This window comes from Aquarana catesbeiana, linkage group LG03 (assembly GCF_042186555.1).
Source record: "Aquarana catesbeiana isolate 2022-GZ linkage group LG03, ASM4218655v1, whole genome shotgun sequence".
Taxonomy (NCBI): domain Eukaryota; kingdom Metazoa; phylum Chordata; class Amphibia; order Anura; family Ranidae; genus Aquarana; species Aquarana catesbeiana.
This window is the reverse complement of record NC_133326.1, coordinates 543387659-543413342: the sequence shown is the minus strand read 5'-3', so window position 1 is coordinate 543413342 and position 25684 is coordinate 543387659. Positions and strand designations below refer to the sequence as shown.

The window sequence follows — 25684 nt, the reverse complement described above, 5'->3', positions numbered from 1 at the left end:
ACTGCACCCTCCGCATTTCAACTGCTTCATTTAAAGTCCCAACTTCCTTTTGCATATAATATATTGTAAGGTTGTGTTTCTCACCTGTTAAAAATGTAACTGTTGGTACTGCGCATATGTGACCCAGAAGAAAAAAAAACAAAAGAGAAACGGATTCATTTATGTCCTGTGAATGATTTATCGTTTGAAATTTGGTCATTACATGATGGCAATATCGTTTGCTCTCATGAGCGTGTTTGTTTTTCGAAAACACATTCAAATGATTTTTCAACTAGTGTATGGCTAGCATAAGAAAGTCTACGCCACTGATGCAAACCTGGGGCCCTTTTTTTTGGTGCTTCCCATGTGGCCTAGGATGCCAGTAGTCACTAGTGAGACTGTAGATTTTGTGAATGGACTGATCTTTTTCTGCCTCATGTCACATCTTCCCTGTTTCTGACTGTCTCCTCCAGCACGTATTCAATCTTCAACCACACCTGTAGCATGGCCATAGTTTTATGTGTGGCTCCTTAGTGACATCAAGACCCATAATTGAGACCCCTTGTTGAAAATGATTGCTCTACATACACTTTCCCTGAGTCAATGATGCCATAGAATAGACAGTATGGGATGCTGAGTTTCTCTCACCAGCTGTTTGATCTCCTGTGCATCTTATTATCCAGCTTGTCTCCTCCAAAGATATCCTATACAAGGCAAAATGACCAATCATGACATCACACAGACAACATCTCCAAATTATTTTCAGTTTTGTATACATTTTTTGAAGCTGTAAAAAGCTTATGTGTATAGCTTGCGATTATATATGTACATGGAGGCTGCCATATTTGATCATTACATAGGTAATATCTGCTTTCTGCCGTGTAGAAAACAAATGCCGTGTACAGATCGTTTTCTCAGCCCTCCTTTAGTTGGATTTCTGACTGCTCTACTTCATCTGCAAACAGCCACTATTTGAAGAATCTACACACTTTTACATGAAATACATTTATGCAAAAGCAAGCAGGTAAAAATGTGAAAGTCTTAAAGTGTTACTAAACCCACAACAGTAAAAGCAGTCTGTATATGCAGTAAAGCATGCTTGTTATACTCATTGTGGAACCTAAAGGGGTTAATCCTCTGCATTGCATAAAATGTTTGTGTAATTCTGTCTTTTCTGTTCCTCCCCTTCTTCCAGAGTCCCCAACTCATCTCCTGATAGTACAGAGGCTAGGGGACAAGCTGTACATGCTTTTTGGTGTGTATTGTTAGAGTTTTTTTTTCTTTTGGAGAGTGCATGTGATCAGCACTGTCCAGACAGAGGGTCAGGGGTGCTGCAGACTCATAGGACAGTCAGAGAAGAAGGAAAACTCCCTCAAGCTTTAACCAGACACTGATAGAAGTCACAAGACTGCTATATACTGCTGATGAGAAAAGGTATTTAGCAGTTTATATTTACAAAAATAATTGCATTTCCATATTCTTTGCACGGTGGGAAACCAGATACAGTGAATGCACGGGCCTGGGTTTAGGAACACCTTAATAAATTCATTTTAGATGAATGTTACAGAATGTGTGCACCGTGGAAATACATCAGAACATTATCCAATACAGATCTCACCATGGCAGAGGCAGTGCCAATTGCTCTTGTGTATGCCGGCATACTGACCCTTCTGGCAGGGGAGACCTGGAAAGAGTAAAGCCAGGTTCATTGCTGAACAGACAGGATGAAAATACTGACAGAAGGCCATTTATCACAGCACCATGCAGGAAGCCACACTTACCTTACTAGCAAGTGATGATGCCAATTTTAATGATTCATCTGCAAGGACAAAAAACAAAAACAAAATTAACAGTTAAAATGGTTGTAAATCTCAGACATGAAATATGAAAAAATATCTATAGTGTGTGCTTGTCTCAATTAAGAGCAAAAAGTGTAATTTTTGTCTTTTGCTTTGTTCCTTTGCTATCAGCATGAATCACTTCTGACATTTTTCCTGACACCAAGAGATAAAAAGGTGACAAGGGAGCTGATTGACAGCCTAAGCTCTACTCCTGTGAAGGGGTGTGTTTCCCTTCCCTCCAATCAGCTCTCAGAGATCTCCTCACTGAGCTCTGCAGAGTGTAAAGTCAGCTCTCCACCCCCCCCTTTTTTAACCGGTTCAATACCGGGCATTTTCACCCCCTTCCTTCCCAGACCAATTTTTAGCTTTCAGCGCTTTCGCACTTTAAACGACAATTGCGCGGTCGCGCGACGTTGTACCCAAACAAAATTGATGTCCTTTTTTTCCCCACAAATAGAGCTTTCTTTTGGTAGTATTTGATCACCTCTGCGGTTTTTATTTTTTGCGCTATAAACAAAAGAAGAGCGACAATTTTGAAAAAAAAACACAATTTTTTTACTTTTTGCTATAATAAATATCCCAATTTTTAAAAAAAAAACAACAAATTTTTTCCTCAGTTTCGGCCGATACGTATTCTACATATTTTTGGTAAAAAAAAAAAAAAATCGCAATAAGCGTATATTGATTGGTTTGCGCAAAAGTTATAGCGTCTATAAAATACGGGATAGATTTATGGCAATTATGGCAAAGTACCCTGTTAGAGAAATTATACTTTAAATGTCAGTTATGAAAGACGCCATTTTGTTTATCATGGCCTAGAAATAAACTATAGATAATATGGAGTCAGCAATATGTAGACTCAGCAATATAATATGTCTAGATCTGCAGTTTTGCATATATCCTGTATTTTTGTGTTGACTTAGGGAGTTTTCAAGTCAGTATCCTGTAACCATTGTTAGATGAAGATAACAGTCTGTAACAGACACTTCCACCTTTTCTGTTACGTCCAGAATAAAGTTGAAAATACATGAGACTGGGCATGTTTTAAGACAGGAAAGGGGGGTGTCCAGGGCTTATAAAAAGACATGTACCACAGTATTTTCCCTAGAAATGACGATGACAGCATGAAGATGTAATGCTATTCATTTCTCTTGCATATGCAATAAATATTACCTTGATGCCCGAGGACGGTCTGAGATGGTGAATTATTTCCCTAACAATTTGGTCCTTCGAGGAGCCAGGAGTCCCCCCAGAAGCACTGGCCAACAGTGACCGATGACCGTACGGCAAAACTGTAAGTCCTCCGTCTTAAATTAGATGTTAAAAAGAGGCCGGTCCGCTGAACTAGTGCCTCCCGGGCAGCGACTTACCGGATCAGCACAAGAGACCGCTCTCGGGACAAGGTAAGATTTTTATTTTTATTTTATTATTAACCTTTTGTGTTAGACTTGATTAGGAATTTGATGAATAAGGGATTTGAATATATACATACAATATAGAGATTGATCGAATGTTTATCTGTTTCTGTCCTATCTGCTTTACTCTTGTTGAGGGGAAATAAGTGGTCACGTATTCCCCATATAGATCCGTCTGTGGCCATCTTGGATGGGCAGACCTAGTGACTAGCCCGCGTTTTGGGAAGACGCGCTCAGGGCGACCTGGCGGCAGTCGAGCACTGCGGGTGTTCTCTCTTGTGTGTCCTTGTTTGTTTCTTCTGGTTAATTGTCATTTGATATAGGGGTATGGCCCCATACTAATATCCGGGTGCAGATAAAGGAAATTTGTCGATTGGATCTTAGATCCAGACAGCCTTGTAAACTGCAGAAAATCCCTTGGGGACACATAAATACTCCTAGATCAAAACCTAAAGAACCCCCTGTTGATACAAGGGTGTGGCCTGATAGCTTTCTAGGCATATAAATACCCTTGGATCAAAAATACTTCCAGATAAAGAACCCCCCCCCCCCCCCTCCGTTGATACAAGGGTGTGGCCTGATAGATTTCCAGGTAACAAACAGGGGACATTTGGCGGACCGCAGTGTTCATGCCAGCCTCATATGTTGTATTAATCCTGAGCAGGCACATAAATACCCTTGGATCAATGACTGAAATATTAAATGTTTTGATAGGATGAAAGAACAGTCGGGAGAATTCAGTCTCCTCGTAATTCTGTAAATGCTCTCTACAAGTTAGTGAAGTAACGATGAAAGAACAGTCGGGAGAATTCAGTCTCCTCGTAATTCTGTAATTCTCTAAGACACCAGTGTTTTAGCAATACACAAGATCAGTAATCTAGAAGTGATATATCATGACTAGAAAGTCTGTGAGTGATTGCAAGTGATAAGATACTGTGTGCGTGTGTTGTGTCATTGTGAGAAGACATTAACAAAAAAAGAGCTCCGTGTGCACGATAAACAGATAAACAAAGTAGGTATGATCCATGGAAAATCTGTTAGTATGAATGAAGATGTTAAGTATATGTGTAGTCTAGACAAAGAGAATGTGACACTTCTTAAAATGTGGAAAACAAAGTATGATTTTGATGCGTTTTTAAATAAGGATTGTTGTGTAATACTGTGTAGAAAGCTTAAAAATGATGCCGGCATGAAAATAAGAAAACAGAAGAAATTAGGCCTTCCCCAGGCAAAGAAATGGCTTGAGGAGGCTAACCATAGGTTAAATTCAGAAAACTATAAAAAGACTATGTTTGTGAACAAAGAGAACAATAATATGACCGTCCTCTGAAGTTTAGTTCAGCAAGTATTGACTGAACAAAACGTAACAAACCAAATGCAACCTGACTCTCCACCGTTTGTTGTTCCCCCATGGTCACCTGGGTCACCCGCAGATGCAACCGATTCTCCTATGGCTGCAGCTAAACCCCCTCTCAAGATGACTCTTGCTGTCTAGAGGAGTCCAAAAAGGACCCCCTTTACAGCAACTGTTACAAAATTTTTCGGGGACCTGGTGAACCAATTGATATCCCCCTCAGCTGGGGAACAAACAGAATGTGGAGAAGAAGAATTTCCACTAATTGAAGTTCCCAACCCTAGGGCAGGACAAAATGTAGGTGGTATAGTAGTCCCCAACACTATGATGGTATATCGCCCCTGGACCCCTGAGGATGTTAAAAAAAAAAAAAAACTACTGAAGGGGTACCACATCCCAAGGTCAACATAGCTCAAATCATGGATGGTATCATGGGAATGATTGCTAACTATCATCTTATTGGGAGGGAAATAGAGCAGAATATCAGACAGATCCTGGGTCCCGACTGGCATCATGTAGTGGGAGATTGGAGTGGATTAAACAATCAGGGAGTTGTGTTGCCTCATGATGATGCAGCACTAGAAAACAGGAGAAATGCTCTTATAGAGAACAGAAGGATGGGAAACACCTGAACAAGGCCCCGCATTCAGGACTATGAAAAAAAAAAAAAAAAAAAGAAGAGAAGGGAGTGTTTCCTGTGAGGTAAAAGAGGTCATTTGGTAAAAGAATGTAGGTCAAACAGAGAGGAAGAAGCATGACTAGAAGATGTTAGTATGTCTGCAGAGAGAGAGATACAGAAGAAACTTGTTTGCATGCTAAAGTCAGAAATAATCTTGGTTGTGAAGGGTAGATGGCTAACATTTCTCTGTGATACTGGGGCTTGTAGGGCCCTAATACACCTGCTGGATATGAAAAAGGTAAAGAAAAAGGTGTAGTATATGTAAAATCTGCAAAATGGGTTGATGCACCAGGAGGTCATGTCTGAAGGCCTTACTGTGGAAGATCCACAGACAGGTAAATAGGCTCAGTGTAAAATTGTCATTATGACTAAATGTCCTGTTAATTTGTTGGGTAGAGACATGTTGCACGCTCTTGATATTTCTGTCGTACCAGTGGAGGGAGGTCTCAGAGCCCATCGGCTGTGTGAAAAACAAATCACAGCCGTGGATAATGAGCCCTGATACTGGTACAGCCTGGAATTTGCAAACTGAGGGATTAAATATACCCAAAACCCTGGCAGAAATAATTGATGAAGAGACTGTGAGGAAAAGGTATAAGGTCCAGGCAAACCTCTATTGCACCATGTACTACCGAAAGATCTCTGGGCCTGATAAGTTCTATGAGAAACAGTTAATGAGTCTCACTAACACTGAAGTTCTATTAAAATGTCTGTACTGTGATAAGGAAGGAAATAGCGTGGCTACTTGTCTCCTACCATAGCCTATTCTGCAAATATACAGGCAGGATACTGTCCTTGTGTTTCGGTCACCCGGAACCTCAAGGTATCATGGCATGAGCTAGGAGAACTTATCACGAACTGGGTCCAACTGACAGATGAGAAACTAAAATCCAGAGGGATTCAGAGGTATAGGAGGCATAAGGGAGAGAAAGATGGATGGAGACTCGTGCAGGATTTACAGGCAGTCAATGGGGCCGTATTACCGAGGGCCCCGGTGGTCCCAGACATGCATGTCCTCCTGAATGAGCTCTACCCAGAGAACAAGGTATTTTCTGTTATCGATAACAGTAATCCTTCTTTCCCATTCCCTTACACAAAGACAGTCAGTTCTGGGTTGCATTTATGTACACGGAAAAAAAAAAAAGAGGTACACATACACTAGGTTATCCCAGGGATATTGTGAAAGTCCAACTACCTTCTCACAAAGAATGTCCAATAATTTGTCTTGGTTTGTACCTCCCAGTGTGAGTTAAATTCTCTTATATGTGGATGACATTCTGGTAGTAATGTATGTAAAATTACCATGGTTCTAATGCATTTCCTCGCAGACCAAGGTCAAAAGGTCAGCAAAGACTAATTACAACTGTGGAAAGAAAAGGTGAAATGCCTGGGTTACATTTTATCTCAAGAAGGTAGACTTTTGCATGAGATCCGAAAAGAGGCCATCCTTCAAGTCCCCAAATCACATACCAAAAATAAATGATGTCATTTCTTGGCATGGCAAATGTCTGTAGAGCATGGATAGCAAATTATGCTATGGAGGTGGAGCCTCTTTCTGATCTCATCTATGGTTCACTAATGGCTGCAAAAGATTCAATTCAGTGGAATGTGCAAGCAGAGGATGCATTTACGAAGGTAAAGCACCTCATTGTGGGTTCTCACGGATGTTCCCTTTCTAGATGCTGACATTACCTTTTGTGTTGATGGGTCTTGTAAAAAGGACGATAAAGGGGTACATCAAACGGCATACGCTATAGTAACGCATGACCAGGTCATTGAAGCCAGACCCCTTCCCAGTTCCTACTCTACACAACAAGCTGAAATTATTGCCCTATCCTGGGCCTGTAGTCTAGGGGAAGGGAAGAAAATAAATATTTATACAGACAAGCCAATACGCTTTTTCTACTATACACATATTTGCCCAGCAATGGAAAAATAGGGGTATGATTACGTCCACAGGTAAACCAATCTCACATAGAGATCTTATCCTTGCCCTTCTAGAAAATGTACAGAAACCAACACAAGTGGCTATTTGTAAATGTACAGCACACAGAAAGGAACAGATCCAATTACTCTAGGAAATGCACTAACAGACAAAGACCGCAAGGGAAGCTACTACAGGACCGCAAAAAACACACATATACTATACAGGTCCCCAAGAAAATGGTGAGGAACGGAAAGCTATTGATAAAACATGGTTATCAGAAATGCAGAAAACATCACCGGCAGGTGAAAAACAAAAGTGGTTATCTAAAGTGGCAACGCTGGTCAATGGTATATACACAAGTACAGAAGGTAAACCCATCTTACCTACATCACTATTTAGATATGCTGCGTTATTGAGCCATGGGCAAGCCCATATCTCAAAAGGAGGGATGGTGCAGGTGATTAATAAGGTGTTCACAACATATGGGTTTACGAACGACTCTAGAAATTTTTGCCTCACATGTCCGCTTTGTAACAGATACCATGCTCAAGGTGCCCTAAGACCCTTAAGAGGTCATTTCCCACAACCCTCTTATCCCTTTTCACACGATATGCATGGATTTTATGATTATTGTTGTTTATAAAGTGGGTGGAAGCTTTTCCTGACACACCCAAATGGACAGTCAGTAGCCAAAGTACTAATCAAAGAGGTGATTCCATTTCATGGGATCCCCTCTGTGATTTACAGTGACAATGGCTCCCATTTTGTAAACCGAACAATACAACAAATTGGTAAATGGTACAATATTGACCTAAAAAAAACACTGTGTCTACCACCCACAATCTGTGGGCACAGTGGAGAGACAATAGTATCTTAAAGAGTAAACTAAGCAAATTGTTGAAGGAAACAGGGAAAAATAAATGGGTTTAGTGTTTGCCAATGGCATTGTTGAGTAAAAGAATTACCCCTACTGCTAAAGGACTAACACCGTATGAAATGCTGTATGGTAAACCTTATTATATTCCACAACTAGCCACCGTTCCTCTCCCTAAAGAGGAAATAGACTTGACTTGTATAATAAGAATGTTTTCATAAAAATAGAACTGGGTCAGAATGTGTAAATGAGAAAAAGAGTTACCCTAAGACTAAAATGCAAAGTATACCCCCATCAGTACAAACATTACCAGGAAATTTTACTTGTTTTTCTAACAATGACAGTAATGGTACAAATGTTGGCACCCTGTCCCCTGAATATTGTGTAGTTACAACCCGTACTATGGACATGAAGTATGAACTAAAATGGTTTCAGGAACAAAAACAGCAATTGGCTGATGTTTGGTGGCTGTGTGGAGATAAGAGACTAAGGCCCAGACTACCACCTAGATGGGAGGGTAGTTGTGCCCTTACCCAATTGCTGCTTCCCTTTTATATAGTTCCTATGAGTGATAAATCAATGAAACTACCAGGTAAATACTTTTTTTAAAGGAATTAAGCGAGAAACACCACAAGGATCATTTGACAACCAAGTGTATATAGACGAAATAGGTGTTCCACGAGGAGTTCCAGATGAATTTAAAGCGCAGAATCAAATAACAGCAGGACTCACCTCACTCTTCATATGAGTCCAGCCCAACAAGAACGTCGACTGGATAAACTACATCTACTACAACCAGCAGAGGTTTGTGAGTTACACCAGAGATGCTATCAAAGGCATAGCAGCACAATTGGACGCCACCTCTTTGACAGCGTGGCAAAACCGTATAGCGTTGGATATGTTGCTGGCAGAAAGGGGCGGGGTATGCAAAATGTTCGGCACCTTCTGCTGCACTTTTATTCCAAAAAATACGGCACCTGATGGAAGTATCACCAAGGCCTTATAAGGCCTACAAATGCTATCCGAAGAATTAGCTGAGAACTCTGGTGTAGAGAACCCCCTGACGAGACTCTTTGAAAAATGGTTTGGTAAATGGGGTGATCTTGCAAAAAGTTTGCTTATCTCTATTGTCATGGCAACCACAGTTCTTACATTGTGTGGATGTTGCTGCATTCCCTGTATTAGGAGAATTCTTCAAAGACTGATTGACACATCTTTAACAAAAACTATGCTCCTCCAGAGCGACACGGAACTATACTCGGAACCTGATGATGAATTTACAATTCTCGCTAAGGACTCATCTGTCTAAATGATAATACCTGGTAAAATGAAAAACCTGGATATTTGAATTATTGACATTATTAGTATAAAAGGGGGGAGATGTTAGAGAAATTATACTTTAAATGTCAGTTATGAAAGACGCCATTTTGTTTATCATGGCCTAGAAATAAACTATAGATAATATGGAGTCAGCAATATGTAGACTCAGCAATATAATATGTCTAGATCTGCAGTTTTGCATATATCCTGTATTTTTGTGTTGACTTGGGGAGTTTTCAAGTCAGTATCCTGTAACCATTGTTAGATGAAGATAACAGTCTGTAACAGACACTTCCACCTTTTCTGTTACGTCCAGAATAAAGTTGAAAATACATGAGACTGGGCATGTTTTAAGACAGGAAAGGGGGGTGTCCAGGGCTTATAAGCTTATAAAAAGACATGTACCACAGTATTTTCCCTAGAAATGACGATGACAGCATGAAGATGTAATGCTATTCATTTCTCTTGCATATGCAATAAATATTACCTTGATGCCCGAGGACGGTCTGAGATGGTGATTTCCCTAACATACCCCCCCCATGTTGAGGGCATGTGGCCTGGTATGGCTCGGGGGGGCTCCCCCCTTTCCTGGCTTGGCGGGCTGCATGCTCAGATAAGGGTTTGGTATAGATTTTGGGGGGGACCCAACGCCATTTTTTTTTTACACTTTGGTGTGGTGTTCCCCCTTATAATCCATACCAGACCTGAGGGCCTGGTTTGGATCTTGGGGGGGCCTCACGCCATTTAAAAAAAAAAAAAAAAAAAAACTAGCGTGGAGTTTCCCTCAAAATTTTACTGCTATTCCAAACATACAAAACGAATACCGAAGATACAAAACAAATTCCGAAATTTGTTTTGTATCTTCGGCATTCATTTCGCATATTTGTGGATTCGATTTGGAATAGCGTTAAAGAATAAAAAAAACGAATGCTGAAGATACGAAACTAATTTCGGAATTAATTTATTATCTTCGGCATTCCTTATGTATATTCACAACAAATTACAACAGCTGGTTGTTGAGGCCTGACTAGCCGTGGCATCCTTAACCACATGACTCACCTGTTGTCAGCGATTTCCTGCTGGACAGCAGAAAGTAAACAAAACCATGATGCTAAATATTTCTCTAAATATTTCTCCACACCAGACCCTTCCTTTCTGCTATGGATATTGAGGGGAATCCCACGCCAAAATACAAAAAATAAAAAGCAAAAATGCGTGCCCCCCCCCCCCCAAATCCATACCAGACCCTTACCCGAGCATAAACAGCACGGGGGGCTCTCTGGTATCCCCCCTCCTGAACCATGCCAGGCCACTTGGCCATAACATGGGGGGGTTTCTTTGGGGCAGGGGGGCTCCCCCCAAAGCACCTTGTCCCCATGTTGATGGGGACAAGGGTCTCTTCCCCACAACCCACGGCGGTGGTTGTGGGGGTCTGCAGGCAGCTAGCTTATCGGAATCTGGAAGCCCCCTCTAACAAGGGGGCTCCCAGATCTCAGCCCTCCCGCTGTGAATATGGGGTACACTGTGCCCCACCCATTTACCATTGTCACCGGAGCGGTCAGTCAGCGGGTGCCTAGCAACGGTAAACAAAGGGGCAGGATGTCATTGGTGATCCCACCTCTCATTATTTACATGCGGTGGGAACCTAACTTTCAGTGACGTGTGCGGACCTCTCTTTTTCTGGGTCTGCGGCGGCGTTCATTGATTGACGCTGGATTTACTTCAGGGGGACATTGTTTTTGTTTGTTTTGTTTTTCGTCAAAAGTCCCTAAACTTAAATTTACAAGTTGGTTTATGGAAAAAAAAAAAAAAAAAACATTCACAGATAAAATATATTTAAGAAAAAGCTCAGAGCTGAAAATAAAGATCATATAGGAAAAAGCTGCAGTATCTGTAATGTTGTGCATAGGATGGCTGGTAAACTACTACTGTATATAGAGATGCAGTTTCTATGGAGGGGTTTAGCTCTAACCTCTGTCCGAGGTGCAGCTGCTGCGATCACTTTGTTGCATGGCCTCCCGCAGCTCCTCCAGTTCGGCGTGCTCCTTGGCGTACATGCGTTTTAGGTTTTCAACATGTTGAATCATCACTTCCACCGCTTTACTAACCCGACTTTCCTGAACCAAAGAGACAGTTACCATACCCTTGTCTGACATAAGTACAATACAGGAACAAATAACAAACGTACATTGCGTAAAAGGGTGACTATAACACGTATTGCAAAACATGGCTGGATACATTTTAAAAACAAAGTCTTTAATTGGAGGCAGCCCCCAACATTACTTGTAGATAGCTGTAAACATATATGACTGAATCAAGTTCATAACTGGTTAAATATGGGATTGAGGCACCACACCCAGAGTTAATCAGGCAGATATAAAAAAAATAATGCGACTCCCAAGCTCAGGACATTCTCTTTCCCTAAAGTACGCAATGCCACCGGCACGCTTACACAAAACCCGAAACGGATCATGACAGAATTTCAAGATTTCTACGCAGATTTATACAAATCTAAGATGACTCACAGACCCCATGTCCTCAATGACTTCCTAGATGACATCCCTCTCCCTACATTAAAACAGGAAAATAGCAAACAACTTGATGAACTCATTACTGACTAAGTTTTAGGAGTAATTAAACATCTTAAGAGTGGCACAGCGCCAGGCCCGGATGGATTTTTCACCGGTTACTACAAAACATTTGCAACAACGATAGCCCCCCCCCAGGAATTTTACAATGCCCTTCGGGGTAGCTCCACACTGGACAGCTCCACCAACATGGCTTATGTGTCCGTCATCCCCAAGCCGGACAAAGTTAGTTTTGAAGTGAGTAACTATAGACCCATTTCATTGATCAATAATGATCTCAAAATACTGACCAAAATCATGGCCAATAGACTATCAGAGTTTATAGGGGGATACATTCACAAGGACCAGGTGGGCTTCATTCCGGGGAGGCAGGGTCCGATCAGATCCGCAGCCGTCATCTCCCTGCTGAAATCAAAATGGGACGGGGGACCCTCTCAGGAAGGTTTTCTACTTTTGGTGGATCTGCAAAAAGCATTTGACACTGTAGAATGGCCTGACCTATTTGAAGTGATATGCAGATGGGGGTTTGGCCCTAACTTCATAAATTACTAAGGAATTTATACTCCAACCCAAGCGCCCAAGTCCAACTTCAGGGCCACTATTCAAACCCTTTCTCGATACACAGAGGCACAAGACAGGGATGCCCCCTTTCTCCCATTATCTTTGCCGTAGCAATTGAAACCCTAGCCACCGCTATAAGAAACCACCCAGATATACATGGGGTTAAATGTGGGCCCCGTGTTCACAAATGCGCCCTGTTTGCTGATGACCTGCTGCTCTTCATTACTTCCCCACTCATATCCACCCCCAATCTTTTCAAACTCCTCCAGGAATTTAGCAAGGTCTCCAGGTTGAGAATTAACATGGCCAAATCAGTAGCTCTGAATGTCACCACCCCGACACCTATGGTTCAGTGTCTTAAAAAACACTTTGAATTTACCTGGGAACCTGCCTCAATCCCATATTTAGGCATCAAATTGACGGCTAGTGTGGACCTACTATACAATGCCAATTACACACCCCCATGTACAAAAAGCTGAAGGAAGATCTAACGTGTTGGGGAAGAGGTAATCTGTCCTCGATAGGCAAAATAAATGCAGTGAAAATGACACTTTTTCCCAGGATCCTTTACTTATTCAGATCCCTACCCATCCCAATCCTGAGACCTCCTTTGAAAAAATTCCAATCCCAGATAATACGATTAATTTGGGGGTAATAAGGGATATCGCTGCCCTAGAAGCATGCTTCTTAGAAGACGTACACAAGTGGGAATGGGTCTGCCGGACCTATGGAGGTACTACCAAGCAGCCCAATTATCCCAATTTTCGGTCGTATATTCCCAGGGTAATAGGCCGGACTGGGTAGACATGGAGAGGCAAGCTATCCCATTACACACTATTGACTATCTAGCTTGGACCCCTCATAAACACAGACCCCCTATAATGGCCCCTACTTTATCGCATTCCATGGCCCTTTGTGACTTCTTATACAAATCCCCCAATCTTATATCTGAGCTTTGCCCCCTAGCGCACATATTTAATAACCCCCACTTTCCTCCAGGTCAAGATATCAGGGCGTTTCAATGGTGGACAAACAAGGGATTATTCCGCATTGGTCACTTCCTCTCCCACATGGGTCCACTTACAGCAGACCATTGCAGTAGAAACCTGGAAATGCCACCTTCCGAAAGATTTCATTTACACCAAATCAGACACTTTATATTATCACTATGGACCACAAAACCTAAAACTCTGCATATAACAGCATACGAACAATGGTGCTCTGGGGTCATGGATCAGAGGGGAGGAATTTCTAAGATTTACGCCTCACTTACGGAGAATATCGAGAAACCATCATATGCAATGGGATGGGAACAGGATCTTCAGGTCTCTTGGAATGAAAACATGTGGTTCTCCAAATTCCAGAAAGCCTTTAAGGGTATATCCAATGTCGCCCTTATAGAGGCAAATGCCAAAATAATCAAGCATTGGTATAACGTACCTCTACGAGTGGCTAAGATTTTCCCAGGCTCTTCCCCACTACGTTTTAGAAGTTGTGGGCTGACTGGATCTCTATACCACATATGGTGGGAGTGTCCCCGTATTCGGGGCCTATGGAACAAGGTCTTTTCCTCGATATGTAAAGTGACTGGTATACCTGTACCAAAAACCCCTGAGATTGCTCTACTAAATGGAAATCCTGTGGGTTGTGCAAAGCCTCTTCAGACACTCGTTCATTTCATTTTACTGGGTACTAAAATTACGATAGCCCGAGCTTGGAAACAGCCTACAGTCTCCCTAGCTGCGGTTAAAAGGAAAATATCATGGGTGATGGTACAAGAAAAAACGGTCAGTATTCTCCAGTCCACTACAGAAAAGCACGACACAGTAAGGGAACCCTGGAAAACCTATATACATAAACTCTCACAATATTCTTATATTCTTAAGAGATTTTAACCACTCTACCTCCAGGTATCTCTCTGGTGCCTCCATATCCTATCACACTCACTCCTTTCTCTCTTTTTTTTCCTCTTTCTCTTCTTAATGTTCCCCGATAACCCTCTTGCGTGACTCCAAATGCGTACAACAGGGAACGATCTGTCACTGACGAACCTACAAGCCTAGTTCAGGCAAACCTTTGCGTTTGACCACAAGATCATCACATATGTTTCCCCATTTTTTTTTTTTGTTTGTTTTGTTTTTTGTTATTTTTTTGTTATTTTTTAATTTCTCGATATTCTGCAAGAAGTTTCTTAGGACAAGGAACCACATAGGACACACACCTTTGGTTATTGAGCATTTTTTTTTTTGCTTTTGGCGAGCAAAATTTTCCTCCCCCTGACACAGTCTGATCCCAATGGGGGTGTCGGAGAGAGGGAGAATAAACACTGTTTATAAGATGATAAACTAGAACCCTGCAGTTTCCTTGACCGCCTAATGTTTTAAGCCATTGAAAGTTACTAACTGGTTTGTATAACTGACGTTTGAACAGCTATCTCATGTTAGAAGCTTATGTCTTTTTCTGTACAATCTCAATTAAAAATATTGAAACGAAAAAAAATAATGTAAGACTAGAAATCGCCCCTTCATCGGGGCTTGAGGATGAGGAACAGTGTGTACTGGACTATATTGAAAATATAAATTATGCAGTATTTTTTACTGAACAAATGTTAGGGGGACAGGGCCGCGGAGAACAAATGTTAGGGGGACAGGGCCGCGGAGAACAAATGTTAGGGGGACAGGGCCGCGGAGAACAAATGTTAGGGGGACAGGGCCGCGGAGAACAAATGTTAGGGGGACAGGGCCGCAGAGAACAAATGTTAAGGGGGACAGGGCCGCAGAGAACAAATGCTGGGGGACAGGGCCACAGAGAACAAATGCTGGGCTACATTGCAGCTCCATCCAGCTGCTGATAAATTCTGTATCACTTGTTCAGTAAAAATACTGCATCATTTAGATTTCTAATTCAGCCCATTATACATTCTGGGAAATTAAAAAAGGGTGTCGTAAAAACACCCTTTAGAATTTCCTCAGGGCGCAGCACTGAAAGCAACGGTCACACTGGCGTTACAGACAGGTGCATGAATCTGTCAATGGCGGTATCCATACTGGACACTCCTCCTTCCTCAATGCACTCTCTCCCGCCCTGGACTCTGCACCGTCACGCTGTTTGGCACATGGTCGAGGAGTTTTAAACTAGAGGTAGGCATAAACTTGATTACCAGAAGACATCAGTGGGCAGATCTACAGCCGCTATTCAGTCCAACTGTCAATGGCAGCCTACTGCCATGCACTGTCAATCTAAGGCAAGGCGGACCTGATGGGGAACTAGCCTCAAAGTTCCCCATCAGGTTCTGCCCACCAAACAGGCACTGCGGCTTTGAATTTGAGCTCATTATATAATATTATTAGACAATTTATCATTAACCCAAATCCTTTGTGAGTAATACTCTTACCTGTAGTAAACTCAGTAGATGATAAATTTAGAAGGCACTTGTTTTTTCTCCCCTGTTGTCTTCTAGAGCTGCTTCTTGCTCTAACAATGAGCTACCACTACAGTGAGCTATTTTACATGGATTTTAACAGACTTTAAGGGAATTCTTATATGAACTGTTATCTTCATTGAGAACTCTAGGCTTATGCTCAGTACCTACAGTTTGTGCCAATATTTGTTTGTATTGTTCCTTGAAAGACACTGAAAAACGTATCGAAATTTCACTGCATTAGTGTGAACCTAGGCTTAAAGTGTTACTAAACCCATAACAATAAAATCATTCTGTATATTCAGTAAAGCATGCTTGTCATACTCACTGTCGAACCGAAGGGGTTAATTCTCTGCATTGTGTAAAAAGGCAGTTTAATCTGGTCTCCTCTGATCCTCACCTTCTTCCAGCGTCTCCAACTCCTCTCCGGAAAGTACAGAGGGTAGGGGACAAGCTACACTTGCTCAGTTTGGTGTGTATTGCTAGAGAGTGCGCACGTGATCAGCACAGGGCCAATCAGCACTGTCTAGACAGAGGGTCAGGGGTCCTGCAGTCTTACAGGACAGTGAGAGCAGAATGAAAACTCTTCCTAGAAGCCTTAACCAGACACTGATAGAAGTCACAAGACTGCCATTTACTGCCGATGAGTAAAGGTACTTAGAAGTTTACATTTACTAAAATATTGGTATTTCCATGTTCTGTGTACTGTGGGAGACCAGATATAGTGAATGCAGGGTCCAGGGTTTAGTAACACCAAGTTAAATTTGTTTAAAATAATACACTCTGTATTGAGTTCAATCTTTCACCTGGTGAATGGCCCCCAACATCTCTGCTCGGCTGGCCACGCGGGCCGTGTGTTGATTTAGAAATTGCAAACTCTTCTCCAGTTTCTTGACAATCTCGTTTGTCTGGTTATCGTCCTCACAGAGCGGAATCAGTGTCTGCAGAAAAATCAAAGTATCTCATTCTTTCACAACTGGATGCAAAGGATTGGTTTATTCTAGATTAGCAGACCCCCAAATGGCCACAAAAATTAGGGTAGAACTGGAAATTCTGTTTAGCAGACTTTACCGTTAAAGCCATTTTAGGATACAAGAAGTAAAGATAGAATTCTATTCGCTACTGGCCTTGCAGTAGATGGATGGAGATTTTTTTAGTGCATGTATAGCTTTTAATGTAAAATTTTCAATTATACAAGAAGCAGTGTTAGATAATCTAAGTGAAAAAAAAAAAATCAACAGCTTGCATCCAGGACCAATCATCCGCAGGCAATTGCTCTCAATGTACAATTACTGTACGTGCAATTGGCTGTTGGTGCCATCAGCCTCTCATTGCACTGTATGAGGCTTCCCGCCCGCAGCTGTTCACATAAACCCTGCTGAATCCTGCATTCGTTGTCTGTCTCTAAGCAAAAGTGTGAATGAGACCTAAAAAGTGACTCTCAAATTGTTATAACACACACCACAATTATTGCTAAAAAAAATTCCAATATCGTTAACCAAAATAATAAAATAGGATGAATAAGCATCTATAAATTATATGACTCATTAGTAGTAGAACCATAGTGATCACATTTATGTAAATGGTGTCAAACAAAAGTTATAAATAGTTTGAAACAATAGAACCAAAATTATACCACACACAATGATAACAGTTTGAGGCTATATGACTAATTATAGTTATGCGCACAATACACAATAGTCACATAGCTTCAAATGGTTATTATATTATAGTGATATTGTTTCAAACCGATTTGTTTCAGACTATTTTGTTTTGTATAGGACACTACGGTATCTCACAAAAGTGAGTACACCCCTCACATTTTTGTAAATATTTTATTCTATCTTTTCATGTGACAACACTGAAGAAATTACACTTTGCTACAATGTAAAGTAGTGAGTGTACAGCTTGTATAACAGTGTAAATGTGATGTCCCCTCAAAATAACTCACACAGCCATTAAGGTCTAAACCGCTGGCAACAAAAGTGAGTACACCCCTAAGTGAAAATGCCAAATTGGGCCCAAAGTGGCAATATTTTGTGTCGCCACCATTATTTCCCAGCACTGCCTTAACCCTCTTGGGAATGGAATTCACCAGAGCTTCACAGGTTGCCACTGGAGTCCTCTTCCACTCCTCCATGACAACATCACGGAGCTGGTGGATGTTAGAGACCTTGTGCTCCTCCACCTTCCATTTGAGGATGCCCCACAGATGCTCAATAGGGTTTAGGCCTGGAGACATACTTGGCCAGTCCACTACCTTTACCCTCAGCTTCTTTAGCAAGGCAGTGGTCATCTTGGAGGTGTGTTTGGGGTCGTTATGTTGGAATACTGCCCTGTGGCCCAGTCTCTGAAGGGAGGGGATCATGCTCCGCTTCAGTTTGTCACAGTAAATGTTGGCATTCATGTTTCCCTCAATGAACTGTAGCTCCCCAGTGCTGGCAGCACTCCTGCAGCCCCAGACCATGACACTCCCACCACCATGCTTGACTGTAGGCAAGACACACGTGTCTTTGTACTCCTCGCCACACAAGCTTAACACCATCTGAAATTCTGAACCAAATAAGTTTATCTTGGTCTCATCAGACCACAGGACATGGTTCCAGTAATCCATGTCCTTAGTCTGCTTGTCTTTAAACTGCTGGCTTTCTTGTGCATCATCTTTAGAAGAGGCTTCCTTCTGGAATGATAGCCATGCAGACCAATTAAATGCAGTGTGCGGCGTATGGTCTGAGTACTGACAGGCTGACCCCCCACCCCTTCAACCTCTGCAGCAAAGCTGGCAGCACTCATACGTCTATTTCCCAAAGACAACCTCTGGATATGACGCTGAGCACGTGCACTCAACTTCTTTGGTCAACTATGCTGAGGCCTGTTCTGAGTGGAACCTGTCCTGTAAAACTGCTGTATGGTCTTGACCACTGTGCTGCAGCTCAGTTTCAGAGTCTTGGCAATCTTCTTATAGCCTAGGCTATCTTTATGTGAGCAACAATTCTTTTTTTTTTACAGATCCTCAGAGAGTTCTTTGTCATGAGGTTCCATGTTGAACTTCCAGTGACCAGTATGAGAGAGTGAGAATGATCACACCATATTTTACACACCTGCTACCTTGTAACACTTATGAATTGCATGACACCGGGGAGGGAAAATGGCTAATTGGGTCCAATTTGGACATTTTCACTTAGGGATGTACTCACTTTTGTTGCCAGCGGTTTACACATTAATGGCTGTGTGTTGAGTTGTTTTGAGGGGACATCAAATGTACACTGTTATACAAGCTGTACACTCACTACTTTACATTGTAGCAAAGTGTCATTTCTTCAGTGTTGTCACATAAGATATAATAAAATATTTACAAAAAATGCGAGGGGTGTACTCACTTTTGTGAGATACTGTATAAACATGATCACTATAGTTCTGCTATTAATAAAACCTATAAATGTGAAGGTTTTATCATCCCATTGTATTATTCTCTCACTTGTGGTTTGGTGATAGAGGAGTGTCTGAACCCCCAAAACATGTTGGATTTCTTTCTCCAATTAACTACTAGATCAGTGATGGCAAACCTTCGGAACTACATTTCCCATGATGCTCAACTACACTGCAGAGTGCATGAGAATCATGGGAAATGTAGTTTAAAAAAAAACAAAAAAAAAAAAACGGGGGTGCCAAAGTTCACCATCACTGTACCATATCATCATTTTGGACTCTAACTACTAGAGTGTCACTCTTACTGCTTAGCTGGGAGTGTTCTGAACACCTCTCCTTCCCCAATTGTCCAGTTGACCATTGACAGAATATGATGGGAAACATCAGCTGGTGGTAAATATTTGGGGGGGGGGGGTTTTACACAGACCACCCACCCCCCACGTCGGTCGGGTCATCAGGAGCACCAGAGTGCTTACCAAATCTATGGATCTTCTCCTTTTGGCCAATTGGAAAACGGGGATCAGACCCGCTTCCCGATTGGCCAGGAGGAGAATCAGTATGAAAATAGGGAATATTCACTCGCTATCGTCACACAACTGGGTGGGCTCGGAGCACAGTGCTCTGATCACGTGCTTTAACCCCCCCCATTGGAATCCATGCATCCGGTGCCCTGTATGTAGATCAGAGGTCTGGACACATGGATGGGGGGGGCGTGCGCCACTAATGGATGGGCTGCCACTGATGGGAAATCTAAACTTTTAGAGTCGTCACTAGAACCGATGTGAGGGGAATCTTCCAGTGGGGACACCAGTTTCAGTGACAACTGTATAGTAAGGATAACATTTTTTTATTTGTAGAGATTTCCTCTAACTTCCTGCTGCATCTCCAGGACAGAAAGTAAAGGTAAATCTCCCTAAGACATCAAAGAGCAAAAAATAAACTAATCCTTTCCTATTCTATCCAAAACTTAAATCCACTTTAATTTCTGCTCCTAATTTACCACTCTCCTTGCTCATGTCTGGAGAAGCTCAGTGTGGTCAGTCACACCTATATTTCCCATTGAATTAAAGCCCAGGAAACATTTCTTCAGTACACAAACTAGGCCTATTCACACCTGAATGCAATGTGGTGCAGTATACACATTTTCATGCATTGAGGTCCATTGCATTAGGCATCCCAATAAAAATAAATAGGCTGTAATGCACCCCAAAAAAATAAAAACAGGTTATGCTGTATCATGTTACAATGGTTGCTCTGTAATGCCACTGTGTTTTGAACACATTACTGTATTGCAGAGCTGGAAACCCTAATACGCTCGTTGCTGACTGACAGGCCCTTGTCCAGTGAAAACTAGTCTAAGAAACTATTACTAGTGCTCCATTCACACATCCAGGACAGGAAAGTGCAAGAGACCCTTTCAGGAATAACCATACCTCCAAGAGCTTTTTACAGCTGGAAAGTTCCTTCCTCAGATTCTCTTCCGCCAAATCACGAGACCTTTCCTCCAGGCGCAGACGTTTATCCAGAGTGAAAATGTCGCACTTGAAACCCAGCGACAGGCGCAGGAACTCAGTCTGACCAAACAGGGAAAAAAAAAAAAAAACACATTTTTTTGTGCCGAAATTCTTTGGTAAAAGTCAGTTTCCGTACAGGAGTTTGATAACGGTTCGCTCTCTCACGATTTAATTAGAGGACTTTTTGGTCCCTTATGCCATTCTCACCACAGCATGGCAAAGCTTACAATAACTTTAAATGTGTAGTATCTATTTGTATCCTGTAGATGGCAGTGTTTGTATAGAAAACAGAGTGTTAAATATTTTTGTTTTAGACAGCATGGGCAAGGGTTGGAACCGTGTCATGTTTTTAATGTTAAAGATTTGTAGGAGAGCACCAAGATATTATTGGAAAGCCATTTAAGGTATGTTGGTCACACTAACTGTGCTGCCGAGCCAGCAACTGGCCTGCTGCTATTTACACAGTTATAATACCAGAATTTCAAAACTACTGCCCAGACCTGCAGCACTGTTAAGCCCTGAGGAAGGGAGCCTCTTTACACACCCAAAATACTGAAGAACATAAACACTTAAGGCTTTAACATTTGTAGTCCAATTCTTGCGCGTGAAATGAAAAAATACTTATAAAAAGAGAGGGGTTGTTGGACTCACCTCTAACTCTTTGTTGTTGTTAGAAGTGCTGCAAATGACAAAAATCAACAGCCATTATTCCCAGAAAAAAATATAATTTAAACAAAAAAAAATAAAAGTAAAAAAAAAAAAAAAAACTTACTGGTTGTCTTCTGCACACTGTGAGTTCAATTTAATGGATGGTGGCGTCTCAATCACTACAGAAAACAAAAATGCAAAGTTTATAAATGCATCTGCAAAAAATCTTGATGCAAAATTGTGGTAGTAACATTACATTATTTCACACATGGACTCCTCAAATCGGATGAACTCTGTTGGTAGTGGTAAAACTTGGTATAAGAATGTCATTCTCTCTCCTATCACAAGACCTTCAGAACACTCTATACCTAAACTACCTGACCCAACAGCCTCAGCTGCTGAGTGGTGAATTCACATTGTCCACACAGGTGGGCTGATCATCAGCCCCTATTCACACTTAACACAAGCAAAGCCAGGTGTGTTAGAAGCATTTTTTCGTGCATGCAAAAGATGCCTTCCAAATCGTCTGGCCACACGCTAAGTGTGAAATGAGACAGACCATATGTTTTTACATGCCAGTTGTAGTACAGCAGCAGCCTTGTGCATTTTTGGCCCCACTGACTTTTAAATGGGGCCCTCTAAAAAAGTGTGTTTAAATGTGTATTTTTCCAAGTGCTCCCATTAAAGTCTATGAGGTCAAAAACAGATTCTGCCCCAAAGGAGCTGGTGCACTTCTTTTACCTTCATGTGACAGGCCAGCAGTGACAACACTCAAGTGCGAATTGTGGTCATCAGTTATTTTCGATATTGTATTTAGAAGGGTAATAAGAGAGGTAACTTTAAAATTATATATATATATATATATATATATATATATATATATATATATATATATATATCACTCACCTTCTGGAGGGGTGATTTTACTCTCTTCCACAGCTTCCTTTTCCGAATTGGGCTGTAAAAAAACAAAAAAAAAACCATACAAATTAACAAACGTCTTACACAGTGTGACAAGACAATTTAAAATTGTCCTAAACCGATACTTCAATACCAACCATGTGGTGCCATGTGGGACAGGGGTCTAACTTAGGCATCCATGTCTGACATTACGCCACTAGGTATTTCGGTGGTACCTTAAGGGCCACACAATGTTTTCGGGGTAGGCAATATCATGCATGACGTGATAGTTTGGCGACCTTTGCTCCGCACAACACATTAGGCATCATACTGCAGAGTAAATGTATTTACTGTGTGATTGAAACTGTAATGTTGTGTAATAATGAAAAGCATCACAGTACAGGGTAGAATGTATGCCGATTTTTTTTTTATATATTATATAAAATAAAAGTATATTAAAAACAAACAAAAAAAAAAAAAAACACTATTACCGGTATTTAATATGGAATTTGTGGGCAAAACAAAAGGTTTCCCCACATTTAGCAAATAAAATAAATTAGTACAATTTAAAGTAAACTTGAAGATTTTTTAATATTGTACGTAATACAAGCAGTGCCCATATAAGTACCACAGGCCTTTTATGCCTCTTACCGCAGAGCCTGTACAGAATTTGTTTGGGGTAAATCACACCCTAGATTGAGCTTTGAGAGGCTTACTTTACCCAAGTTGAAAAGAGGCATAGGCTTTCCAGACATTGTTAAATACCACGGGGATACAAAAAAAAAAAAAAAAAAAAGACGCCACTTGCTCCCATCTATAGCTGGCTATCGCAGTAAGAAGCATTGGAAGGCTAACAACAGGTACAAACAAGGCCAAGGATACATCCAAGGGAAAAACCAAGCTTAACTTACCACCAGCCCGCAGACAACCAAATAACCTAACAGTATGCATTAAAAGCAGGGGTTTAGTCTGCACACACAATACTACTGGGCCTGTCAGCGAGAATAATAGACTGGAACGTTCATTCTCATACCAAAGTATGGGTACACATCGAACATGCGTTCTCCCCACTACCATTATGTCAACTCCCATGGACCGCTTCAACACATACACCGCCAGAATGCAAAACACCCTTTAATTGGCAACATGCTACAAATTTTCAGAAAAGCGTGCCATAAATTCTAAATATCCTCCTCACTGGGCAAGCTAACACACATTCGTAACAACCCAGAATTCTTACCAGGTCTAACAGGCTCCTTCCTCTCAGAAATATGGCCCCACACCGACGTCCAAGCTGAACACTTCTTCTCTAGGGGCAATTTCCTAACCCTACCTGCGCTATCTGCACAGATGCCAGGACACTCCTTCCCCTTCTAGACGTATGTCCAACTAAGACATTTCCTAAATAGCCTTCAAACACGCCCCAAGTACTCTAGACCAAGTCCTGAGCTACTAGCCAGGCCTCAAGAGTTACTCACCACCAGTTGCAAGACCCAACCCCGCCCTTAATTCCGCCCCTAAACATGCCCTCATAAATTCTCATGAAATGACACTTAATATTTTTATAACTTAATTCTGCATAAAACATTTAACAACTTTGCCCGTGCCCACCAATGCAGCCTGCCCGTGCCCACCAATGAAGCCTGCTCGTGCAGGGAGAGGAGAGGAACAGGAGAGCCGCCCCGGATAATCAGAGCACGGGGAACACAGCGATAACAGCTTTAATTTCAATTGCTCTATATTCCCGCTGCTCGTCATCACATACAGACCCGCCTCCTGGCCAGGAAACTTTAATAGACGGACCCAGTCCCAGGATTGGACGGAGCAGGGCTGTATGTTACAGCTAATGCAGGAAACATACAGAAATTGAAATGAAAGCTGTTATCTCAGTGTTCCATAATGAAAAAATGTAGCGCATAATAAATGTGTGTATAATCAAAGTACAAAGAATATTCCTCAATTGTGCTTCAATATAAAAAGTATTGGTGAACATGACCTTTTTTATCTGCACCATGTGGAGGCTTATTTTTTCTTTCCACATACCATCTGAATGAGATCAAGTGCTTACTCCAGCTTCACGAGTGATGTCTTTGCCTTTCTGATCATCTCCTGGTTATCCACTGTGGGGACCTACCTGGCGGTCCCCGGAGATCCACGCAGAATCCAGCTTAGATGGTTCGAGTGTCAGGACATCCCTCCTTATGCCCTTGGCGGCACACTGCTTATCCGATTCCCTGTCGCTGACAAGGGAATCCACAGGATCTGGTAAGAGTTTTCTACACATCATCCTTTCCATGATTTATTCATCTGGTTGATGTGTCCTTTCTCTGCGGAGTTAACTTTCTGCTAACTGTTGAAATACCATCTCCCCCTCTGGATTATATCCATATTTCCATGCAGTGGGACATTACATCTCTCACTTATTCACTTATTCATTGACTTTATGTTTATTACATGTTATTTGGCTGATGATTCACCAATACTTTTTAGATTGAAGCACAATTGAGGAATATTCTTTGTACTTTGATTATACACATATTTATTATGCGCTACATTTTTTCATTATGTATTTATTGTTTTTGTCACACTGTATGTTGCAGCTCCCCCCCTTCTTTCATTTGTTAGCGCAGTGTTTTTCCATGCACCTTATCTCAGTGTTCCCCATGCTCTCATCATCCGGATGGCTCTCCTCTCTCTCCCCATCGCTGGGGAGGACTCCCACACAACCCCGCCTACCGGCGGTACTCACCCCCCCTCGGCGCTCCCAGGTAGCCCTTCCCTCGCCAGCCCTCAAATTACACTTGCAAAATGCGAGTGGAATTTTTGAGGGCTGCTCTAGACAACACACACACACACACACACACACTATTAAAAGTACTATGTACAAGAAAAGGACCGCAAAGACACTTGGCTTCAAATATGTACTCCATCCTGTATTCTGATCACAGCCCCAAATCCAACATAGCAAGCCTTAGCTGGGAACTCTCCATAAACCACTCAGAAGAGGATTGGGAAAATATCTACTCCGATATCCATAAAGGGTCGATCAATGTCAGACAGTACAAGACCCCTCTTAGACTACACAATTTCTCCCGCTATCCCCCCCAACTGCTGGCGATGCTGTGACGAAGAAGAATCACTCCTACACATACTGTATGGTGTTCCTGTTCTCTAATCCAACCCTTCTGGAAAGACGTCCATCGCCTCACTACTCAAATTACCACCTATCAGTGG

General features: G+C 41.8%; 1 protein-coding gene across 1 annotated transcript in view; it reads right to left on the bottom strand.

The window, feature by feature from the left end:
• IRAG2 (inositol 1,4,5-triphosphate receptor associated 2) overlaps positions 1-25684 on the bottom strand; it is a 209408-nt gene that overhangs the window by 13661 nt on the left and 170063 nt on the right. The window contains exons 24-33 of the mRNA XM_073623592.1: positions 22457-22508; positions 21675-21729; positions 21554-21581; positions 20822-20962; positions 16766-16900; positions 11362-11506; positions 1761-1798; positions 1598-1663; positions 628-683; positions 85-108 (exon numbers count right to left, since the gene is read on the bottom strand). Coding sequence (XP_073479693.1) covers positions 85-108; positions 628-683; positions 1598-1663; positions 1761-1798; positions 11362-11506; positions 16766-16900; positions 20822-20962; positions 21554-21581; positions 21675-21729; positions 22457-22508 — 740 coding nt within the window. The remainder of the gene's footprint in view (positions 1-84; positions 109-627; positions 684-1597; positions 1664-1760; positions 1799-11361; positions 11507-16765; positions 16901-20821; positions 20963-21553; positions 21582-21674; positions 21730-22456; positions 22509-25684) is intronic.